This window comes from Atractosteus spatula, chromosome 7 (genome assembly GCF_055471065.1).
Source record: "Atractosteus spatula isolate fAtrSpa1 chromosome 7, fAtrSpa1.hap1, whole genome shotgun sequence".
NCBI classification, from domain to species: Eukaryota; Metazoa; Chordata; class Actinopteri; order Semionotiformes; family Lepisosteidae; genus Atractosteus; species Atractosteus spatula.
In genome coordinates, this window is record NC_142712.1 from 52,211,824 (window position 1) to 52,234,082 (window position 22,259).

The window sequence follows — 22,259 nt, forward strand, 5'->3', positions numbered from 1 at the left end:
CTCCAGAAAATAAGATGTAAAAAATAAAACCATAATAGAATGAAACAGTTTATTCATAAAAATTGAGGGATAAAACTATATACAGGAAAGACATGCACCAGAACAGTTACAAACACGGGACGTTTTGAAAGCCTCTGAGAGGGGTTCTAAAGGCAGGGGGAGGGGTTAGGGAGGGGGAGTGTAGTCATGTCTGTACTGGGGCTGGCTGTCGTAGGCGAGCTGCTCCCCCACGATCAGGCTCTGGATCAGCCACTCGGGCGACACCGCGGGCAGCTCCAGGGCCGCTGCGCACTTCAGCACGGACTCTGGGCACGAGCGGTCCGTCACCAGCAGGTCGAACATTCCCACCGAGATCGCTGCTGCCGGAACAGGGAAGAGCGCTGTCATCAATGAACTGCTCGCAACTTGTAGCCGAGGTGACGGTTTATTGTGTGGCATTTACATATTAAATTGGGAGCACCTGATGACTATACACGAACCACAAACAGTAGAGGGCAGTAATTAGAAAAAGAAGAAACCTGGACTACTGCACTGTACTTCTCAGTGCAGTAGTCCGAGCAAGTGGATTTCCACTTTCCACAGAAATCCACTTGCTTTGTGTCGGAGCAAGTGGATTTCTGTTAAGGCATGGCTTCAAGATTACTTAAAAGAAAACCAGTTTAATGAGTTAATAAATCAGACATTCCACATCATTCACAGTCTCTAATTGAACATTTTATACATTTAAAGTATAAAGACATCATTTACCCTGAAATAATGTAAGTGGATACTAACCTAATGACTTACAAAATACTGTAGTGATGAAACACGAAAACTCAAGTTTTTAAAAGGGTTCAGAAGAATAAAACACACATTCCTTTGTTCAAAGTCGAAATTTAGTCCTTGAATGGTTACCGTGACAGCTGCTAGAGACCTAATTAATCAGAAAGATGGTTTTAGGTCAGGCTGCTTGTTACTGTGCGATATGCAAACATGCAAAGTCAAGGTAGGAGATTTTGTTCTAGCATCTCGCAGTGTCAGGGTTCTTGTGACATGAACACTCACTGGAGTCCACAGCACAGGGTCTTGGCCTCGGGACACAATATGATGAAGAAGGGCACTCACGCGGGCTGTCGGGGTCCACTTTATATTGGCGCACAGAGGAGGCTCCGCCCATCATGAGGAGTTCGGCCCAGAGCTCCACAGGGTGCTCCGAGACCAGCAGGACCTGCAGGGACTGGAAAGGGCTGCGGCGAGGGTGCCTGCAAGTACAAAGCACAGGTCCTGAGGAGGACTGGGCGCCAGCACTTGTAGTGCTGAGACGTGCTCTTCCCATCAACCACTGTGACAAAGCAAGCCTTAGCATAAACCTTCTAAACGTGGGAGAGGTTAGTGGAGAAGAGGAGGTAATCGAGAGGAGACCACCCAGGATAGGATAGCTCATTTGGTTGCTGGTGGTAGCTGGCTGGTCTGAGTTTATCTCATCCAGCCATTTCCTGAGAGGATCCAGCTTCAACACCAGAGCTGGGCAGTATTTACCACATTCCCCACAACACTTGGTGTAAAAACAGTTGTTTAAATATTACTATGGCAGCTAAACCCCACTCCTTCACAACAGCAGAAATTGTTGGAGAAAAAAACAATCCCATCTTCTGAACTGTTTACATTTAAGACCGTGAGGCATATTAATTTCTTACATGTCAGAAAGAAATAAAGCAAGGCTCGCGTGAAACTGCTAGTATCTTAAGGGGTTTTGGTGCATTTCTTCAGCCTAAGTAACCCAGGCCTCATGTGCTCCTTGTCTTACCACTCCACTATGCGGTTGTCTGGTAGCCCCACTCCTGCAGGCAACAGGTAATCCTTGTAGTTCAGTAGCTTGTTATCGCGGCAGCAGTACTGCACCCACAGGTGAGAGACACAGGGGACCCCACTTGCCACACACAGCAGGTACTTCCGGGTGCGGCAGTACTGGTCTGCAATCAGGAGGCTCTGATAGGCTGCATTACACTGTGGAGGCAGAGTTAAGCTGTCAGCATCCCAGAGATTTATCATCAGAGACAGGATTGAGACATTTCAGTCTAATCAAAATCTCTCTGCACTCCTACATTTTTAACATCATTAATACCTCTTTTGCTCAGTTCTTTCACTGCACTGCCAGTTTGTAAAACATTCATGTCAGTTTTTCCCTTCTCGAGCGTGCTCAAGCCTCTTCCTTCTGTCCTTAAATTACAAATAAAAAGAATAATTTGATGTTGTTGTTTTTTTTTTACATGGATGGAGTATCCTAAACTTAAGTGAAGGTGCAAATCCTGGTAGTGGAAAGTTCAAATTAAAACGGAGAAAAGCCATTTCAAAAGTTTGAAACTGTTCAAACTGTTTGAAAGAGCATACCCAGAAACACAGTGATCTGGGAAACCAGGTGCAGAGCTTCAGCTGGAATAGGACTAGGAGAGAGGAGAAGCTCGAACAGAGTGCAGTATGGTTAACCAGATCACTTTTATTAGCCATATATAATTTCTTGCATTAGGAATTTGTCTTTTCGCATACCCCAGTTTGCTGTTTGGAGTTTGGAGTTTGCTCTCCATGACACACACAGGCACACAGATGGGGAGAGAGAAGCTTGGGGTCAGAGCGCAGAGTCAGCCATTTATACGGCGCCCCTGGAGCAGCTGGGGTTAAGGGCCTTGCTCAGGGGCCCAGCAGAGTAGGATTCCTCTGCTGGCTACGAGATTTGAACCGGCAACCTTCCAGCCACAGGTGCAGATCCTTAGCCACAGAGTCACTGCACCGCCTGTCCTCACTCACCTGTCCCTCATTGAAGTCCTGAAGGATGTAGCCCCCTCCTGTTCTCAGCTGGCTTTCTGTGTAGTGCTTGTTATAAGGGGCTGTTTGCACATACTCTGCCAACAAAAGCAAACATGTCACACTATGCCTCTTCCATTTACTGCATTGTGGTCTGAGTTTGAACTCATTTCACACTGAGCACTATTAACTATTTTGGTGATTGGTGGAAAACAGTGGTGGAATTGTCCCAGTGGTGCAGCAGTGTTGTAGGAACCAGCGACATTCTCCATTTAGGGTTTTTATCTATGCATGCTGACTGGACACATACAGAGGTGACTTATGTGGGACTGATAATGCAGCCATGTGAACTAATTTTGCTATCTTTGTTTGAGGAAGGTGCACTAACGTGCTGAGGCTGTTTTACTCCAATACTAATTTAAGATTACTCTCTTTACACAGCTGATAGAGGAGACTGCAGTATCCTAACTTGAGTTGCCATCACAAGAAAAAAAAACAAAACATAATGGCTTATAGCTCTTTAAAACATAAAAGAAACCTTATGTAGATCTTCAAAGGGGTTTTGGGAAAAATGGACTTTTTTTATGGTGAAAACGGATTAAAAAAAATGGAGCCTCTTCTGGCGGCTGCACCCGGCTGCCTCACCCTCTTCTCCCTCGCTGCCAGGCTGGTTGGTCTCGCGGTCGCTCTCCGAAGAAGCGGTCAGCAGGAAGGCGTAGCCCAGGAAGAGCGTGGCACTTTGGGGGAGAGGCCCATGGGTCTCCACCAGCTCAGCGGGGTCCGAGGGCAGCTCGGCGCCACTCTCGGAGGTGTTGCATGCTTCCACACGCCGCCCTGGAGAGAGAGGAAGGGGCAAGAGAAAATAAAGGAATCTGCAGCATGTCTGCTTAAGGGCTCGGAGGGGAGTATGTGAAGGAACCAAATAAGACTCCCATTGCAAAGCAGCCAGATCTATTTCAGTTTGCCTTAGCTGCAAATACTTACAGTACATAAGCCTAGAGCTACAGCTACAAATAAGCCATCTTGAATGAATCTGCATAACCAGACCCATGAAAATAAAATAATACTGGAAATGTTGTGCTATGCTTTTGTTTGCTAATAGCCTGCAGGTAGCTTAAACCTGAAATGGATCATCAAACAACTGCTGTGCAATGGGAGTCATCTTACAGTATGTGCTTCCCTGACCAAATTGTGAGCCAAAAAACAAAGCACCTGTCTATTCTTAACCAGTATATAGACAAGCATCCAAGACTGGAGAGGACATGGACACACAGCAAACCCCCAAGAATGGAACTGCCTCTCTCTTTTCAGTGAGTTGTGACTTGTCCCCACTTCCATAACATTTCCTCACATGCAAACAGTCACAGCATTGGACTTACAGATGCTCCACAAAAAGTACCTAAAAATGAGAACAGATGAGTCACATACCATTTTTTGCAGAGAAGGGAAAGGGAGGACCAGAGGTTAACAAGAATTTATCAAGAGCAAGACGAACACAAAAGAAGTTTTCTCTTGTAGATGACAGGAAGCAACACTTGCAATACACTCTAGAAATAAGACATCCAAACACGATTTCAGAATTGTAGTGAAAAGACAAAAAGCAAACTGCCTTTCCAGAAATCCTTAATTATAACCCAGACCCAAGAAATGAGTTGAATTCTATTCAATGTCATATGTTAGACGCTATAGGCAAAAAAAACTTTGTAACTAAAACCTGATATTTTATCTATACTAAATTAATAATGGTTAATGATGCACTTGCGAAAAAAATCAACACTCAGGTGGGGTTGCTGTTAACCTGGTTTTTGTGCCGTGTTTGTTTTGAAGAATAACACACCTCTTCACTCAAACAGCCCTTAGTGGTGTATGAACAAATCCTACGTACATATGTCTTTAAAGTATTTTTCATTTGTCTTTGTATTTTTTTTGTCTTTCTCCAATGCAAGCTTAAGTTTCATTCTGTGCAGAAGCAGAAAGTTACGAATTCATCCCATTCCCCTCTAAAATCCAGCAATATGTATTTTCAATTTGAGATGAATATATAGGCCTACAAAAACAGGCTCAAAGGCAAAATCCCAAAAGAGAAGAGAGCATCACTATTTTTTTTTTTCACACTAAAAGTGTAGCTAAATAAATCTTGTGCTGGTCCTACAATTGCAGATGTATATTAACCCCTCGTGAAGCTCCACTACACAGTGCCTTTGTTTTACATTAGCGTGGCTCAGTGAAGATCTGCAACTCCACTTGAACTATGAAACAGGGAAAAAAAATCAGACCGGATGTAAAATCAAATCCATTTTATTGATAAAAGCATAAATATGTAGATATAAAAGAAACAAGAAAATGTGATTATTTCATAGTCTTAAAAGTTCACACTGATTCTTTTCAACAATTAAAATGAAGGGGATGGCATGTATAGGGCAGGGGGAGGGATGGGGTCAGTCATTGTCATTTATCTCCCTCCTCTCTGGGTGGGGTGTCCATACCAGTTTTGGGACAGGCAGACTTCCGCCCTCTCTTGGCGGGACACTTGTCTTCCTCAGCAGCGCTGATGAGCTTCCGCTTGCCTGTGTTGCCGGGGGCTCTGGGGCTCTCGCTGGGCCCACGGGTGGGGGTCCCACTGGCCCCCACGTTCCCTCTGCGCTTCCGCTTCCCCTCCACCAGGTTATCTGCAGCAGTGAAACTCTGGTTGAAGACCAAGACCTCAAGTGCCATCGCAATACTGCCCCAGTTTGCTATTCAGAGCATTACATCTCCAGAGAGCACGGACTCTTGCTGAACAGAGCGGTGCCCAGGAATAATTTCCACCAGGCCCATCAAATTATTCTTGCCTATGACTTCTGCTTCTTCACAATTTCAATGCAACTCGCTCCCCATTTTCTTCAGTTTTCACAGACTCGCACCTTCCAAATAGCACTTTATAACCTACAACTTATAATCCTGTCAATGTATTTTGTAAACAAACCTTTCATATCAAAGACAACATAAAGAAACTTAATATATAGGAATATCATCTGGAGATAAACCACTGGAGACTAATATTCTGCAGAGCCAGGAAGAAAGCCAAGTCAGCCAGGCCCTCAGCAGGCCTATTCCTGCTCCTGCCTTACCCAGACTGATGTCAGAGGCCTTGGTGAGGGGAGTGACGGGCTCATAGGGGCCCAGGCCGAACTGTTCCCTGAGCCGGTTGCCCTGCTCCAGTGACAGTATGACTGCCATCCTCCGGTACCACTTGCGTTGGCCATCCTTCTCCACGCAGTAAAAGAAGTCAGAGCCCTCCTTCTTATGCCCCTTCACCACACCTGTGTGGGCGCAACAATCACATGGGAAAAGGAGTTGGGACACATCTCACTGGATGAAAAGGCAGCACTTCAGTACTGGGCTGTGTGGCTTGAAAAAAAGACAGCACACAGTGCAAGTCTAAAGTAGGTGCAATTGCACGGAACCACACAACACCTCTCAACCGCTCAGCTTCAAGGGGGAAAACGTTCCACACTCCTTGAAACTCTTGTTTTCCTGTTTGCTGGAGTTTGCCCATTGGGTTTTCACCCTGTCTTTGTGCATCGCGTGTCTCCTGCAAGGGCTGTGCGTATTTCAGCGTACGAGTATGAGACAGGAACAATCCTGCGTGGGAAGGATCAGAAAGATTCTCGGAGTGTGCGCACATTGTAGTGGGAAAATGAAGTTGCACTGACAAAATACAAATGAATACAGACCTTTTTTAGGGGGTGGGCACTTAAATAAAAAAAAGAAGCATAATGGCTTTTCCTTTCAATTAACTAACAAAGCATCATTTGAATTCCTATAACCACTTAGTCACCGTGCTTCACTGATCTCCCCAGACTAGAGTCCAAGCCAGCAGGGCACACAGGAGAGGCTGGGGTCTCAAGCTCTGCCTTATGCAGGCACATGCCCTTGAAGCTGTTCAACTGACTGCCCACAAAATGGGAAAGAGGCATTTGGATGTATCCTGACTCCGGTCAATCAGCCAATAAAACCACTCTGGGTCAGGCGAAAGGTTTGTGTTCAACAGCACTGAATACATTTCCACGTGTGGAAAAACGGAACGAGTTAAAGGATGCGAGTGGACGCGGCTCGGGGGGCTCTGTGCGAGTACGGCTCACCTGCACTGAAGTACTCGTCCTCGGAGAGCGCCGTGACTTCGGTCTCCAGCGGGATGGGGTCGCACAGCAGGATGTCCTTGCCCAGCACGTCGCACTCGTAGCCGTCGTCGAAGAGCAGGCGGAACCGGCCCGCTCCCGAGTCGCGAGTGATGCAGCCGGAGTAAAAGTAGCCATTGGAGGACCACTTGGCCACGACGCGCAGCCCCACAAAGCTGCTGACACTCCCTCCGGTGTCGGGAGACTGGGGCGGCAGCACCCCAAACTCGGGAGAGTTAGAGCGCCGCAGGGGCCTGTGCTCAGGAGGGCTCTCCGACACATGGGCACACATTTGGTTATAGGGCTCATCCTCGGAGGACGAGCTGGGCAGACCTTGGCCACTGTCCCTTGATGTGGGGGTCCCACACTCCCTGCGGAAAGCGGGAGGAAAATACAGCTGGTCACCCATCCCGAGCTGCTAATCACTGACTTGGTGCTCTTAGCTCGAACAAGACGCATCCCTTCGTCGTACTGGTGGACAAAGTCATAGATTTCAAAATAACAGTTCAGAGAAAACAGATGTGAATTACAGAAATAAAAGTAAAAAGGTGAAGAGACACGGGGAGAAAGAGTGTGCACACCAGGTTGAAATACAGACATATGAATGAGATTCAAGGCTTCAGATCACGTTTGTACTCGGTTATAGAGCTGGTATAGTTCTGGTATCTGCAGAATGAGTCCACAGGTTACTGAGTGTGCTGAGAGGTGTGACAAGGGAGATGCTGTGTGGCTCCTTCCTCCTATTCTCATAGGTCTCACCTGGAGAAAGGGGTGCGGGACGGAGGCCTGCCTCGTCGCGCCCTTCCACGGGGTGTTAAGGGGGTGAGGGGCCCTGTTTCCAGCTCTCTCGCTCTGTCTTCTGTCCCCCTGGACCCACCTGGCCCATTTGAGCCCCCCTGCTGCTGACCACATGCCTTCCGGGGGCTGGGGAGACAGACAGAGAGGGGTCAGAGCGCACACCCTGCAGGAAAGGCCTTGGGTCTAGTCTGTGCAGGTGGCCAACAGCAGTGGGTAGAGACGAGGCTTTCATCACCAAGGTGGGCTGGGCTGGGCTCTTGGTTCCCGTGTGGGATTTGAGTTGGTAGTGTTTTGTTTGTGATTTCAGAGTGGGAAAAGTTTGATCTAAATCTAAATAAAGTTTGCTCTTGGTGTGCTGGGCTCATTCATTTACCTTTCTTACCCGTGAGGCCGTTCTCAAAAAGACCGTGGTGTCTTTGTTCTTTACTGCGTGGATACTGTGCGCTGTGCTAGTCCTGAGCTGCCTGCCCTCATCGTACACCAGCCCAGCTTGCTTCACAAAACTGTGGGAATATCATCTTTCCGTCTCGCTTACAACATGCTCGCCTTCGGACTTCAGTGGGGACAATTTGTTAAGGAAAAGCAGGTTTCTGCACTTCCTGATTAATCCTAAAACTTAATGTTTAATTCTCTCTCACCTCATGAGTGAAAGATTAAAGACCCATGGAGTTCGGAAAGGCAGTAGGAAGCTGGGGGGGCAGGAATTAAAAAAATGGCACAGAGGAGGAGACAAGTGTGATGACACAGAGAAGGGCAGACAGGTGAAAGAGCACTCCTCTGTGGGGCGTGGGGAGGGAGACAGAGAGAGAGGAGAGGAGAGAGGGGAGGCAGGCAGGCACAAAAGAGAGTTACCTGGCGAGCCTGGCAGAGGCTCCGCGGTGAGGTGGCATGATGAAGCCTCTGGTGGCATCCTCGGCGCCCATCCTCCTGGCAGGACCGGGGCCCCCACTGCTGGCCCCGCTGGAGTTGCGCTGGAGGCTGGGCGTCTTGGAGGAGAGAGAGCTGACGTCACCCAGGTCGCCTGAGGTCATGGAGCCAGCAGTACGGGATGGGGAAAGGTCGCTTTCCACCACGCGGCAATCCACCAGGGGCTCCTCCGATTCCTGAGGCACACACACCGCAATCAGCAATGCCCCACGGCACCTCATAATGAACAGCCAGATTGGAACAGCGTAGACAAGTTCCTATGGACTGCTTCCCAGGGCTTTCTTATGGTGCAAGTCTCTATCAATTACCGGAGGCTCAGAGGCCCTCACACAGCCCTCACCTCAGTGACAGTGCGGTCCACCTCCTTCCCGTCCTCGTAATACACATCGGTGATGATGCGGGTCACAACCGTGCGCACCTCCCGAATCGTCCGCACATGTCGTCGGACTGACTGCCCCGGAGGGGGCCGCGGAGGGGGGGACTCGGGGTCTCCCTGAAATACAGAGCAAGACCTCAGACCTGACGCACAAGCCCCCCGTCCCCATTATCACTCACCCTAACAAACCCAGCCTCTAGCTTGGTTAAATTTGTTTTGCAATTTTTTTTTATGGTTATTTTTTTCCCCTACACTGCTGGTGCTAACTTGTCTTTAAGTTGTACGTTATTTAACTTCGTTATTGTTGTTGTTGCTCTTCTCTGTTTCTGTTTGGTGATTCCTTAATGTCTTTGTACTGGAGCTTACATGCAAATAAGCATTTCACTGCACTTGTACATATGACAAATTACCTGAACAGAACTGAAATTAGTTTAAAAAAAACAACAATGAATTTAATCATGAATTCATCTACAATTTCAAAAGACTCAGAGTAGGAACTGGTCCTAATACATCTTAAATCCCCACGTGCAGCTCGTTAGGCATCTTTACTCATGTGGGTTTCAAAGTATCATTGCAGTCTTTAGATGGCTGGAGTTTATTGCACAAAACATCATAAACCCAGTCACAAAATGGCACATTGTAATTATCAAGAGAGTATTCATAGAAACACAAGATATAACGCGCACTTCAACAAAACAAAATACTCAAGCTGTAATTATATACCGAGTCAGCGTGCGTTACTAATGAAGTCCCTGCTCCAGTACCTTGCTCATTACCTGCCGGGGCCCACTAGCGTCGAAACTGGTTTGCTGGGACACCGCCCTTTGCTGAAGCTGGAAAACGAGTGAGGATGTTACAAACACTGGATTGAAAAGGTTTGATAACAGGCTCATTTTAGACCTCTTATAATATAACCAACTGCCTGCACCCTCTGTCCAAGAGCTGCTCCATCATCGTTTCATTACCAACACTCAACAGAATGATCTATCCAATCGAGAAAAGTGCTGTTAAATGTTACATCAACGCACGGGTCCAGATACGTCACGGAAATCTCATAGTTTCACTCACAGGTCTATGCTGACACAGTAGAATGACATGTTTAACTGAATGTATTTCACTTTGCACCTTGGGGCAGTTAGAAAAATCCTGCCTCCACCAAAAGTATATAAAAAGGTCCACAGGATATCAAAAAATGAACACTAAAATACATTTCAATAACCAATAGAAAAGGAAACCTTGTTGATCGCATCAGTCAGTAACAAAATTGAACAGTCTAAAAATGCCGTATACGCTACATCTGCTCCAGGTACCTTCCTAGGAAGAGTGGGGGTGCCGGTGGCATCAAAGCTGGTCTGCTGGGACACTGCTCTCTGCCTCAGCAGGGCCCTGCTGGCGTTGTCAGTCTGCACGGTGGCGCTACACCTCTTCTCCTCCTCCTCAGCCAGCCCCGGTCTGCCCTCTGTCTGGGTCGCAGTTTCCTCCAGCCGCCCAGACGCCAGAGCGTCTGTCTGGATCTCCTTCTCCCGGACGCTGAGCCGCTGCGCCCGCTGTGCCCGCTGCCGGACCGAGCTTCCCTGACCCGCCTCTTCCTCCGGCGGGCGGCTCGAGGACTGGTCGGACTCCTGGGGGGCACGGCTACAGGGCACGTGTCGAAGAGGCAGTGCCTTCTGTCCCTCCTCACCCGGCTCTCCCTCTTCCGACAGGCCTCCTCTGCAACAACACGGCTGCTGTCAAGCACACTGCGCACAACACACACTTCACCCTGTTTGTCTTCAACACAGTGGATGATCTTGAGCATTTCTGTAATCTACACGTGTTAAGCCGTTAATAAACACACGCACACTCACTCTCATAATAACTGTAAGATCCAGGAGTTTGAACTTCAGGCATTTCTTCTACAGTTCAATCTTCTTAAATATTCAACTAAAACTGTATATGCTTCATGGCACGTTGATTCAGAATGGAAAGACAGCTCAGCGCAAAATAAAATAATAAAAAATTCTGATAATTGCTGAGTAGCACATTGCTTTATCAGCATGTTGTTCAAAGTAATATATGCTTTTAGACAGGCTGGGTTGAAACACGTTGTCCCTATTCACAGCTCCGCCAAAAAATATTCTACACCGTACACTGCAATAAAGTCAACAGAAACAATGGTTCAAAATTGTTAGATTTTATAGCTTGTCAAACACTTGCTGTTGGGTAGAAAGCTTTACATTAATTAAAATACACTTACTGGTACATTGATATCTCATTGTTTTTTTAAAATGAAGGGACAGTTCTTGATTTTACAAGCTAAAGCATTATAGTTAAGGAGCAAGAAAGGGTTGGAGTGGAAAATTTCAGAACAAACAGATAGAACAAATGGTTCATGCTCACAGCATCACTTAAAACGGCAACGGGTGTTATTATCAAAATGTTTATTGCAAGAAACGACCTGGATGTGTTTCAATTAGATTTTTCATATTTTTTTTCCTAGTATTAATGAAAAGGTGTCATTCAAGTCTGAACACACCATGGCACTATTTTATTTATATTTGTCTATTGATTCGGTTCCCAAAAGAACTCTTATTTTACATCACGTGTGGCAGCAATCATAATTTCCAATTTGTAAATTATGATATTTACATAACTGTGGAATTATTTGGTATCAATGCAGCTGTTATTAAATGTGTTGTTCCTTTAGAAACCAATCAACAAGGTTAAAAAAATCCTTTCATGCTTGTACTTGTTAGATAGTAGACCTAAGTAGAACACCTGAAGAAGGCTCCATAGCCAAAACGTTGTGTTTCTTTTCAGTATGGAATAAACCTTTACCTTATCCTAAGTAAAACAATGTTTTGACTCTGTGAATTTAGCCTTTTATATCATTTATTAGGCATGGCCCAGAAAAAATATGTAAAATTACACAGTGGCATAATTTAATTAATTAGGTTCACAACGCAATCCTTACTGAAAAGGAAGATGTAATCCTTTTTAGAATAAAAATGAGAACCTGCTGAATGAGATCTTCGGTTCAATTATTTGCTAGCAAAAACTCTTGTAAAACTAAACAACTTCCTCTTGTTTGCAATCTTTAAGTTCTCAATTGATTTTCTCTGGCAATTAACGCGAGGGAGAGAGCAGCTGTTTTGCAGGTCAGACTAATTTGGATGTTGGCAGCCATCTTGTCTGGGCATTCTGGGAACACAATGTGCCAAGCCAGCTGGCCGGCAAAGAGTTAAATTATTATATAAGGACAATTATTTACAGCTGGGTCCTGACACACACTCAGTCCAGCCAGAGAGGAGGAGAGCTAGGACTTAGAGATCCCCGAGAAAAACCTTGAAGTGACTTTGCAGCAAAACAAATCCAGTTGCTGCTTCTCCTCTTCTCTGGGGAGGAAGACTGGAGCTCAGAATAGCACCTCAGTCCAAGCACCAAAATTCACAAGTGGGTCAGGCACTAGCACAACTAACAGCAACCATGCTGACAACACAGCCAAGCCACTCCAGGACCTACTTACAGGTTTCTAAAGATGTGGTGCACCTTGGGAGGTTTAAATATACTTTCCAAAGACCGCAGAAGGTCATCACTGCACCAGAGTGAGCAGAACTAGTAAGATGTAAATGGTCTAATCAAATGCTGAAGATAACTCTGAGATAACTGCACTTTTGAATAAAAAAAGGAATGGTTAGAGGGTCAAAAACGTAGAATGCAAAGTCTGGTTTGAATTTCAAGCTTAGCGCAACAGATTCTAAGCAAGAGCTTCACAATACTAGAATTTCTACTGGCAGTAATGAGCAATAATAAGATGCATATCTGAGATAACACTGAGAAACACTGACAATGCTTTGAAAGTGCCAATGTATTTTTTGCTAAAATTCTTCCAAAACAACAGCAAACGGCACAGGAGCTCTTGAAAAACCGAGCGCCAATCAGAATCTGGCAAAGGGCTTCCTGCGTGGCTGACAGAACTAAGATAAGCCTCTGTGCGACTTCAGGTCTTCAAAGGCAGGAGGGGAAGGCAGCACTGTACCTGGTGGGGGTGCTGGGCCTCTCTTTCCCCGCTGCCTCCACCTGCCTGCGGACCTCACACACACGGCTGAACACCGACGGGCTCCGCAGGGGGCTGAGAAGGCAGAGAGCACGGTCAGCCGTCTGATAGAGAGTGGCTTGCCATCGCCAACGCCACCCAAACCTCTAAAACAATACTGGCACAATGTGTATTGTAGCCTTTTTAAAGGCTGCTTTTTGCTCACTGTAATAATTTTTAACATAGTATTGCAAAACAAAATGTTTGGATAATTTAAAATAAGAACATAGCAGGAGGGAGAGGAACTTTCCACTTTGTTTCAAATCAGCTTGCAGTTTCTCTGAAGGTGACACATTCCAGTGCTGACCTGTCTTATTCTATGAGGGCCTTCAGCGTCCAGGGAAGTGACATTACTGGAGGAAACTCCATTTAATACGGAACAGTGTCCAGCCTTTAATAACCTCATTCATGTTATGAAACATTCACGGAAAATCTGTATTTCAATTAAAACTGTATTATACACCTGGGATAAGTCTAGCCAAATTTCTAAATGAAATCCTGCTTTCAGCAAGATTGAATCATTGGCTAAAATTAGTGGACAAACCCTGGAATCATCTCACTGATGGAGCCCTTCTTAATAAGCTGCTGCATGCCTAGCAACAGTGGCAGGTTACCTGGTTACAGCCTTAGCAACAGTGGTAGCCGTGGCAACAGAGACTTCCTCTTCAGATAACGCTGGTTCTGGAAACAAAAAGAAAACTAATGAAAAGCACTCAAGCTGAGCATCAGATATTACCACTATATAAGTAAACAATTATGTAATAGCTGCAGTAAGGAACTGCCAGCTGTATGGGAGTTTTTTTTACCAATTTATTTTTCAGTATGGATAAGGGAGCATTCAGAGACATTATTGATCACCAATATCTTTTCAGGAGGCAAATAACTAAACAAGGATGGGAAAATGACTTGAGTAATTTCCTTGAGGTGTTTTTAAAAACACTACGAAGATAATTAAAAGTGTATGACACTCCAAACTGTAGAGCATAAAACAAAATGTCACATTCAACGTTCACAACATTCACTGTCAGCCTTGTGACACCAGATCGTACTCTGCAGACTGAAACATGCCGACTCTGGGCTCTCTTCATTCACTGGGGTCACCAGCTTCATCCTCAGGCTCAGTTTTGCATCACGCTCTGCCACCGCGAAGGCTGAATCGCTTGTGACCCCATCTCCGCCACTCTCCTCTGCCATGATGTCACTGGTGGTCATGGCTGTCTCCCTGCTGACATCACCAGTGACTGCAGCTCTGACAGAACATGACCCCACCTCTGCAGACGAAAATAACCAGAAACATTTAAGACACTCACAACGCAGTTAAAAAACAACAACAATTTGTTTAAGGCACATCCAGAGGTACAAAGCCCTACATTATGTCATAAATAATCATGGATCCTAATTTTAATCAATAAGAGATCCATTTAGATTTTTACGATGAAATAACTTGTCCTGAGAAGATAAACTATCTCCTGAAATGTACCAAATCCAATTACTATACTTAAATGCTCACAGAACAGAAATGCTGTATATGGATGTTAGAAAGCAGTTAAACTGAGGCATAATGGAGATTTTAAAGGAAACTCACCAATAGGAGTGCTGTGTCGGGGAGTCAGTTTAAGATGGTCAACTGGGGGGGGTGTAGCAGTAGCTGCTGGACGAATCAGCTCTCCTTCCTTGGGAAGAGTAAAGTGAAACGGGATTTCTAAAGGACAAGACAAAAGAGTACCATAAAACTCAGCAGCATATGTATTAAAACACTCCAATCACATAGCTGTGATTTATGAAAAACATCCAAATTTATTCTAGCAATATGTAAAGGTTTGAGACAAAATGACATCTTTGGAGGAGCTGAACTAAGAGAAAAACAAAAACAAAATCAACGTGAAAAATTTAAAAGAACTTTTGAAAGTCTCAGACAACTTGCTTTTAATCTCTAGAAAGGTACACATGAGGATTTGTCTTGAGCTGGCTGAACCAGGTCAATCAAGGTACATGTATAAGAAGCACATACCCCCAGAGCTGTCACTCAGGCTCTTGGCAGCAGAGTTCTCTGCACTCTGACTTTCCAGCTCTCCAGGACACCTCGTGTCCACCACCTTGTCCGTACACACTGCTGCCTCGTCGGTCTCACAGGGTTTCTCCGAGGCCTGGTGCACGGAGCCATTACTAGAAGGTACAGACTTGTCTCCCATTATATCCACTTTTGTTCCCTTTGCTCGAACATTATCTGGAATATCAGGAACACTGGCAGAGTCCTGAGAGGAATCCAGGACCACTGGCTGGGACGATACAGTTTGTGCCTTGTTGGGCTGTAGGGTCACCTCCTCGTCTTCTTTCTGGGAGTCCCTCTCACTCTCCTCTATTACTATCACACTGCTGGGAACGTCCTCTTCTTCCCCAACGCTTTGCCTTTCCACCCCTGGGGGACTGTCCTGTTTTGGGACGCTAGGCTCCTCTGGTGCTGGGAAAGAATCCTCTTCTTCCATTGGCTCTGGAGAAAATGCTTGGCTCTGAGACAGGGCAAGGCAAAGGCCTGACCCCTCGTCCTCTTTCTTGTCTTCCTCCATCTGAACCTGTTCTTCCTCTGAAGTGTCCACAGTCACATCATCACCCTCAGATTTCCCTGCATTCTGCCCGAATTCCTGATCTGAAGCTTTGATTGAGACGGCCTCCTTGGATCTGGATTCTTCTGGAGCCTCAGGACTCCTGGACTGGATTTCCATTGCCTCCTCTGGAGTCCGAGGGTCGGCATCCTTGGGAATTCCTGAGGAGGATGGTGCAGATTCGGAAGTGGCAGGCTTAAGAAGATCGGCTGCTGCCGGACCCTCCTGAACGCTGCTGGTGGTGGCCAAGTCTACAGTCTGAGGGTTAGGGGAGGAGCTGCTGGGGCTGGCTGATCCTGCTGGCTCTGCACTTTGCAAGCTACTTGGTTTTGTCGAGTCTGTTGCTTCTGATGCTCTCTGCATGTCCACGGCCAAGCCAGTGACCGCTGCATTGGAAACATCTGACACATCGTTGTCCTTGTCTGCAAATTTCTCTGCTTTAGCATTCTCGGACGGGTACAAGTCTGTAGCAGTTTGCTCGATGGAACTATCTTTTATCGCCTTGGGCCCCTCGGAAACGTTAAATAAACTACTTTCATTTGGCTGCAGAGTGCCGGTGGCATTTCCCATGTCTTTCTCCTTTGTTTGGCTTGCAGGCGTGAGTGAGGGGTCATTAGTAGCGGCTCCTGCACTGTCATCCAGCTCCTCTATTTGTGTTAATTCACTGTCATCCTCCTCCTCCTTTCCTTGTGTTTTCTGGAAAAGACTGCTGCACTCACTGTTTGTAGAAAGCTCTAATCGGAATGACTCCTCTGGTACACTGGGACCTGACTGGCAGGGATTTGCTTTGTGCTGCTCCTGTCTACTGGCCTCTGCCTGAGCGTCTTTAGAAGACCCCGTCTCCAGGGGCCTTAAGGGGCTATCCTTGGGAGGCACCTCCTTCCTGCCGCTCTCTGCCACACTGCTGCTGCTAGCCTCCAGGCTTGGAGTTGGGACAAATATATCCTGCAGAAATAATGAGACACAATGTACTGAGGGATTGAGGGCCACAGAGAGTATAGTCTGGCGGCATTAAATGGGCTTGCAAGGAAACAAACCACCAGCAAAAATAACTAACAGTTCACTCCCCTACCTAAGAATGGCAGAATACCAAACAGAATTTGTCTGCACTTCACAAGTTCCAAAAAACTAGGTTACAGACTCAAATTCCTTTTGTGCTTCATTTTTTCAGAAAAAAAATTGTTTCATCTGGCCCATTTTACAGAAATTCTAACTATGTACATTTTACTTTTAACTAAAAACAATTTAGTCAGATTGACTTTCTGCACTCATGCAGGTATATGCGTGTATATACATACATGTGAGAATTGAGGCTGGGATGGCACAGGGAGAGTTTTCTCCAGCACCAAAGCAGGGGAATTACGAGACTTTGGAGATGAACTGATGGGATCTGGGTGGGCAGGGAAGGACTCAGTGGGGAGTTGGTCCGTTTCCATTGGCTCTTCTTCTTTCTTCTGTGGTTGTTCAGCTTCATCAGGAGAAACAGAAGTATCCATGGGTTCATCATCACCTAAACACAAACCAAGCAAGCAAAAATAACAGAATCACTAAACCGAAAGTCATCTGTCATTAAAAAAGAACTACAACTGGCAGAAAGCAACTGAAAAGAACCATAACTGGGAAACTGCTTATTCCTAAAGCACTAAAAATTACCTGGTTCATCTTCCTGCTCTGTGGGCGAGTTGGGCACAATAATGGGCGTTGGGCCAAAATTGTCCTGAGAAGGGGCCACAAATTCAACTGAGTTCCTAAGGGGAAATGCAAGCAATGATTTAAATATCTACATGTCAATCCACCCCTCTAGGGAAAAAAATGTTATTTCTTAAAATCCTTCACAATTGTTTTGTTTTAACAGTATCATTCGTAGAATAACATATTTGCACAACTATACTGAATGCCTCAGTTTGTGACTAAGCAACTATTTTGTTCTTTGTTTAAATCACAATTGTTAATGTTAATTGTTAATTACATTGTTAAAGAAAATGTGTATAATTTTCCCCAATGATGATAAAGGAATAATAACTGTCCTTTGATAAAAATATGATCATCATCAGTTTAAAGACATAAGAGACAGTACAGAAGGACACAGCGGGACTCATACTGGGAGAGGCTCTCCTGGACTAGGGCGGTGTGGCCAGAGAGGTGTAACAGACGGAGGCTGTTTGCAGGGGTTGATGCTGGCATCCCGGGGGTCTCAGGTTCAGCCACAGTGCTATCCACAGTGGAACCTGCACAGAGACAAAGCACTCAATCTCTGAATCACACAGCAATCAACAGTCTGCAAGTTCCTTAAAAATATCAAGGGGGGATCAAAAAAAAATCAACTTGGTCTTTTAACAGAGAAGAGTGTACATTGGAAAACCGAAACAAGCTATCAGGAATTCAATTCCAAAACGTGTAGTTTTTCTCTGGAAATGGTCATGGTCCATGGGAGGACCAGGTCAAGGGCTGTGCACCTGTGTCATCCCTCTCAAAGAGATCCTCCTGAGTGGAGAGCTGGGAGTCCTCCTCCTGCGGGAACACCTCTGACCCCTGCCCCAGCAAGAAGTGGTGAAAGGTCATCTTCTTCTCATTGGTCACTTCCCTGGACTGCAGCTCAGTGGTACAACTGGAAGTCACCTCTGACCTGCAGCACAGGAATCACGCACCTTAAACAAACTGCTACATTAACTGCAAGCAGCCCAGCATAAGCCAGAACCTGCCAGTTAATCCTGTATCATTCCTTACGGATTTCCGGAGGCGACGTTACCTTTTCGAAGCGTCATCCTGACCAGGGGGAGTCAGGCTGTTTTCCCCTGTTATACTCTGCCCTCTGGCTGTATGAAACAAAAGAAGTCGATAAATACCAGCCCCATCCTCACTAGCAGGTCCAAGCGCTGCAGTTATGTTTATGTATTGATTGATGAATGAAACATCACTAAAACTGATCTTTGGAAGGTTTACAGAAGAGTCAGAGACAAAGTTTTTGCAATATACAGTAAATTAGAAGTTCCAAACCTAACCCCAGTCCATGCAACATAGTAAACCAATAATAATCAAGTGCAATGTGCAACACTCACCTTGGTTAGACTGCTTTTGAGGGCTCTCAGTCACTCTCCCTGAAGTGTCTGTCTCTTCCTGGCTCTCATGCTCCTCTCTAAGACCCTGAGTCTCTGACAGCTCCAGGAGACCGAACTGCGACGTTCCTACTGCACACACATACAGGTATAAGCAAGGCTGTGCCCCTGAATGTTATTTCAAATGATTCTGCTGGGTTTTTTTTTTAGCATATTACAGTATATCTAATTTTTTTATTTAAACAAAACCCAAACTAAGCCCACTAAATACCAGATGATTCCACAAGCTTCTTCACTTTTAAAAGGGCCTTGTTTCCATAGTCAATTTAGCCTATTCCTCCTTATTACCAGCTGCATGTTATTTACCGTTTTATTTTACCGTTATTTTTGAGCCGACCCGGCCACCTTTAAACAATTTAGGCTTTATCAAATAACACAATTTTAGGAAGCCGTGAAACGTTTTAATCGCTAACACAATCCTTCAGTTTGTTTTATAATGTTAACAGTGCGAGAATTAAAATATTAAAATGATTGAAATCTGGGAAGCGCAGAAGTCTTGAATAAAAATAAACATCTGTATCCACCACTAAGATCTTTCACTCTCTAATCAGCAACTCAGTGTTGTCTCAAAGCTTGTCAATAGACAGTGATGCAAGAAATACCGTATTGTGTTGAACAGTATCGCGTGTTTGGAAGGCAGGTGCATGAAAGGAGACAGTACCTTCAGACTGGGCACAATGTGTGGTGGAGTCAGCACTGTCTCCCACGTCCTCTCCAGCAGACTCACTGTTCACGGTTCCCAGGGCCCTGGGCAAGGAGCATACACATCAGTCCCACCCACAGCAATTCAACCGTCTGCCTAGGTTTGCTACCTTCCGCACAAAACAGGGCTTCTCAATGCCATCCCTTCTATTCCACAGCACGGTTTTAATTATTTAATGGCTCACTAATAGGCTCCATTACAGACCTCGCTGCAGGAAAAGAGTTACGTCATAGGGGACTGGAAAGTTTTTTTAACAGCCTTGTAGGAACTGCTGCCCAAATCCTTGTACTGTTCAAATAAGAACACTCAGCCTTTTCATGACCAATTCATGACAACTGAGAGGCCAGCATGAATATGTCTGGAACGTGTCATGCATAAACGAAAGGCACTGCATTATTTCCACTTGCACAAGAACTAGGTATAGAATATTTAGAAATGCAGAACAATAATTCTCATTAAGTGTAAAGTGTGATCTTCCTTTGGTGTTTTCTGGTGAGATATGGGAGCTCTAACTATATCATTACCCTAACTATACGGAAGACTATTATTCATCACATACCTTTTCGGGCTCGTAAGGGGGCACACAAGCAGCTGACTGTTTTCTTCAATGGCAGAGCTCTGGGTCTGGTTAGAATCCACAGTGGCTAAAAGAAACAACAGCAAGAGAAGAACTTTGTAAAATGCCTTATCATGGAATGGTGCTCAAACACTAGTTGAAGCATGACACTGTGTAGACAGTCCTAAGGCTTCAGTTCACCAATCTTCCTGTCTAGCTTAGGCATATTTGCTCCTGGTCTCCCCAGAAACTCCTACCCGAGCTGGGGTGCCCGTCACTCTGTCCCTCCTGCTGGCCGTCCCCCGCACACCCCTTGCCGCCTAGTGGAGAAGAGATCAGCTCCTTGGAGAAGAAAAAAGACAAAACAAAGACATTTTAGTGGGAAGACTCTTCATTTTGAACATATACCCTCCAAGATTGGTTACAAGAGAACAATATCAAACCCCCGTTTCAATTGTTTGCGCAGCTATGGTTTGAACTTCTTTCAGGACAATACGGATGATACAACTTGCACCACATCAGCTCCAATGACATCTGGTTATTGTATTTTAGATATAATAGAAAATATTACAACATCTGAGCAGTGCAGTAAGGTCATTTTAAAACTAAAGGAATTACGAGGGTCAAATACTACTGGATGCATGATGCCAGGAGAGCACACTTGAGTATGCAGCATCTTTCAAATCTGGGGAGCATCTGTGGTCACTCTCCCTCAAGGACTCACCAGAACTGGGCTGTGAGCGTGCGGCTGCAGGTTCGAGAGGCGTTTTGCGAGCAGAGTTCGATAACCACTCTCGGGGTCCTCCTCCAGGGCGCCGCTGTCGGGCTGGGAGTCCTCCACGATCAGGCAGGGGTTGTCTTGCGTGGGGAGGCTGGGCTCCAACTCACTGCCACCGGGTTCCATGGAGATGGGATGGGCTCAGGCTGCAGAGACACAAACTACATCCAGGTCTCACTTCAGGGGCTGGAACCTCAAATCAGTCAAACGTCCCCGACTCTGCCACCTCTATTCTCAAACCTTTAGAAAACGGTCAAAATAGGATTTACAGCCCAATGTGTGTTCCCAGGGTGCAGATTAGATTACATAAGAATCAGAGCAAGATGTTGTTGGAGAAATAGATCTAGAGGGTCTGTAAAAAAATGAGTGTAAAGCATTTGCTGACTCAGTGGCTTCAGCAAGAGGCAGCATGGGCAACAACCCTAGTTTTTAACGTTTCCTTCAGTACAGAAACAGCGGTATCAGCGTACAACAATGCAGCTACACATCTCAGGCAATGTTTCCTGAAATTATCCGTCCTGCTACATTAGAAGGGCAATCTTGAGTTATTAGAAGACTCACGATTTAGAAAAAAAAATTAGGCTATCTTTAAGGTTTAATTTTTAGTATTTGTGAATATAGCTTATTTTAAAACTAGAGTTTAAAGCGTTTGAAGAAAGAGCGGAGAGATTACGTTGACAGGGGACAACCATACACTCTTAGATTTCACCACAAAGGTCTACACAAGCTGGTTTGCGCCTTAATTCTCACAGGACAAAATATCAAATTCGTTCTTTGCAAACCTTTCCTTGCAATTATACTTAACCTTGAGCGTGCGGTCATAAAGCAAATTGAAATCCACAGTTTCTGCATCACTTGCAAAATGTGTGACCTCTAGTACAATAATTTATTTACTTTAGTGTGAGATCTTTGTTAGCGGTAGCCTCTTTCAATGCAATCAAATAAAACATGCAATGCGCATGGAAAAAAAGATACAATAAAAATACAGTTGCTGCACTCTGTTGACAAAGTGCTGAACTACGAGTAGTCCCGGATCCAATGGCTTTTTTTTGTGCTAAACCATCAGACACCGAAAAGTTACTACCGACCATTCCATAAAACCTTCTCCATACTTCCTTCGAACCCTTAAATTCTTCTTTCCAATCTTACCTGATTCGAATGGCCACGCGTAACCCCCTCAACTCCCCGAACCCCAAAACGTCTGCCACCCCATCCAGTTCTGCCCTTTCTCTTCCTTCGCGGCACACACAACCCCAGGAACAGAGCCGATTGGCCCGCACACGTAAGGTCATAGTTCAAGCCATCCCTCTTCCTTGCCTGATTGGTTGCAAGTGGAAAAGTAAGGCGTTTTCTTGCAGAGTGAGGTGAGGTAACTGTAGTCACAGA

At 45.5% G+C, this 22,259-nt stretch overlaps 1 protein-coding gene across 11 annotated transcripts; it reads right to left on the minus strand.

Moving 5' to 3' along the window:
• Positions 1–35: 35 nt before the first annotated feature.
• On the minus strand, positions 36–22,118 carry tp53bp1 (tumor protein p53 binding protein, 1). 11 transcript variants are annotated; one of them, XM_088920164.1, is made up of 29 exons: positions 22,023–22,118; positions 20,820–21,034; positions 20,353–20,437; positions 20,099–20,183; positions 19,498–19,583; positions 18,780–18,908; positions 18,470–18,536; positions 18,177–18,346; positions 17,822–17,948; positions 17,374–17,468; positions 17,019–17,230; positions 15,129–16,665; positions 14,703–14,819; positions 14,167–14,388; positions 13,732–13,798; positions 13,061–13,153; positions 10,353–10,752; positions 9,807–9,875; positions 9,007–9,159; positions 8,592–8,842; positions 7,701–7,865; positions 6,906–7,312; positions 5,892–6,083; positions 5,268–5,450; positions 3,427–3,615; positions 2,785–2,879; positions 1,787–1,986; positions 1,105–1,241; positions 36–356 (listed from the first exon to the last, which is right to left on the minus strand). In XM_088920164.1, exons 2-29 carry the CDS (start codon positions 20,997–20,999, stop codon positions 166–168), a joined length of 5,904 nt encoding a protein of 1,967 aa, XP_088776290.1. In that variant the 5' UTR covers positions 21,000–21,034; positions 22,023–22,118; the 3' UTR covers positions 36–165. The 11 variants fall into 11 exon arrangements, with proteins under 11 accessions (XP_088776290.1, XP_088776289.1, XP_088776287.1 ...); XM_088920163.1 differs by having other exon boundaries at positions 36–359; XM_088920161.1 differs by having other exon boundaries at positions 1,045–1,241.
• Between the last annotated feature and the right edge of the window lie 141 nt (positions 22,119–22,259).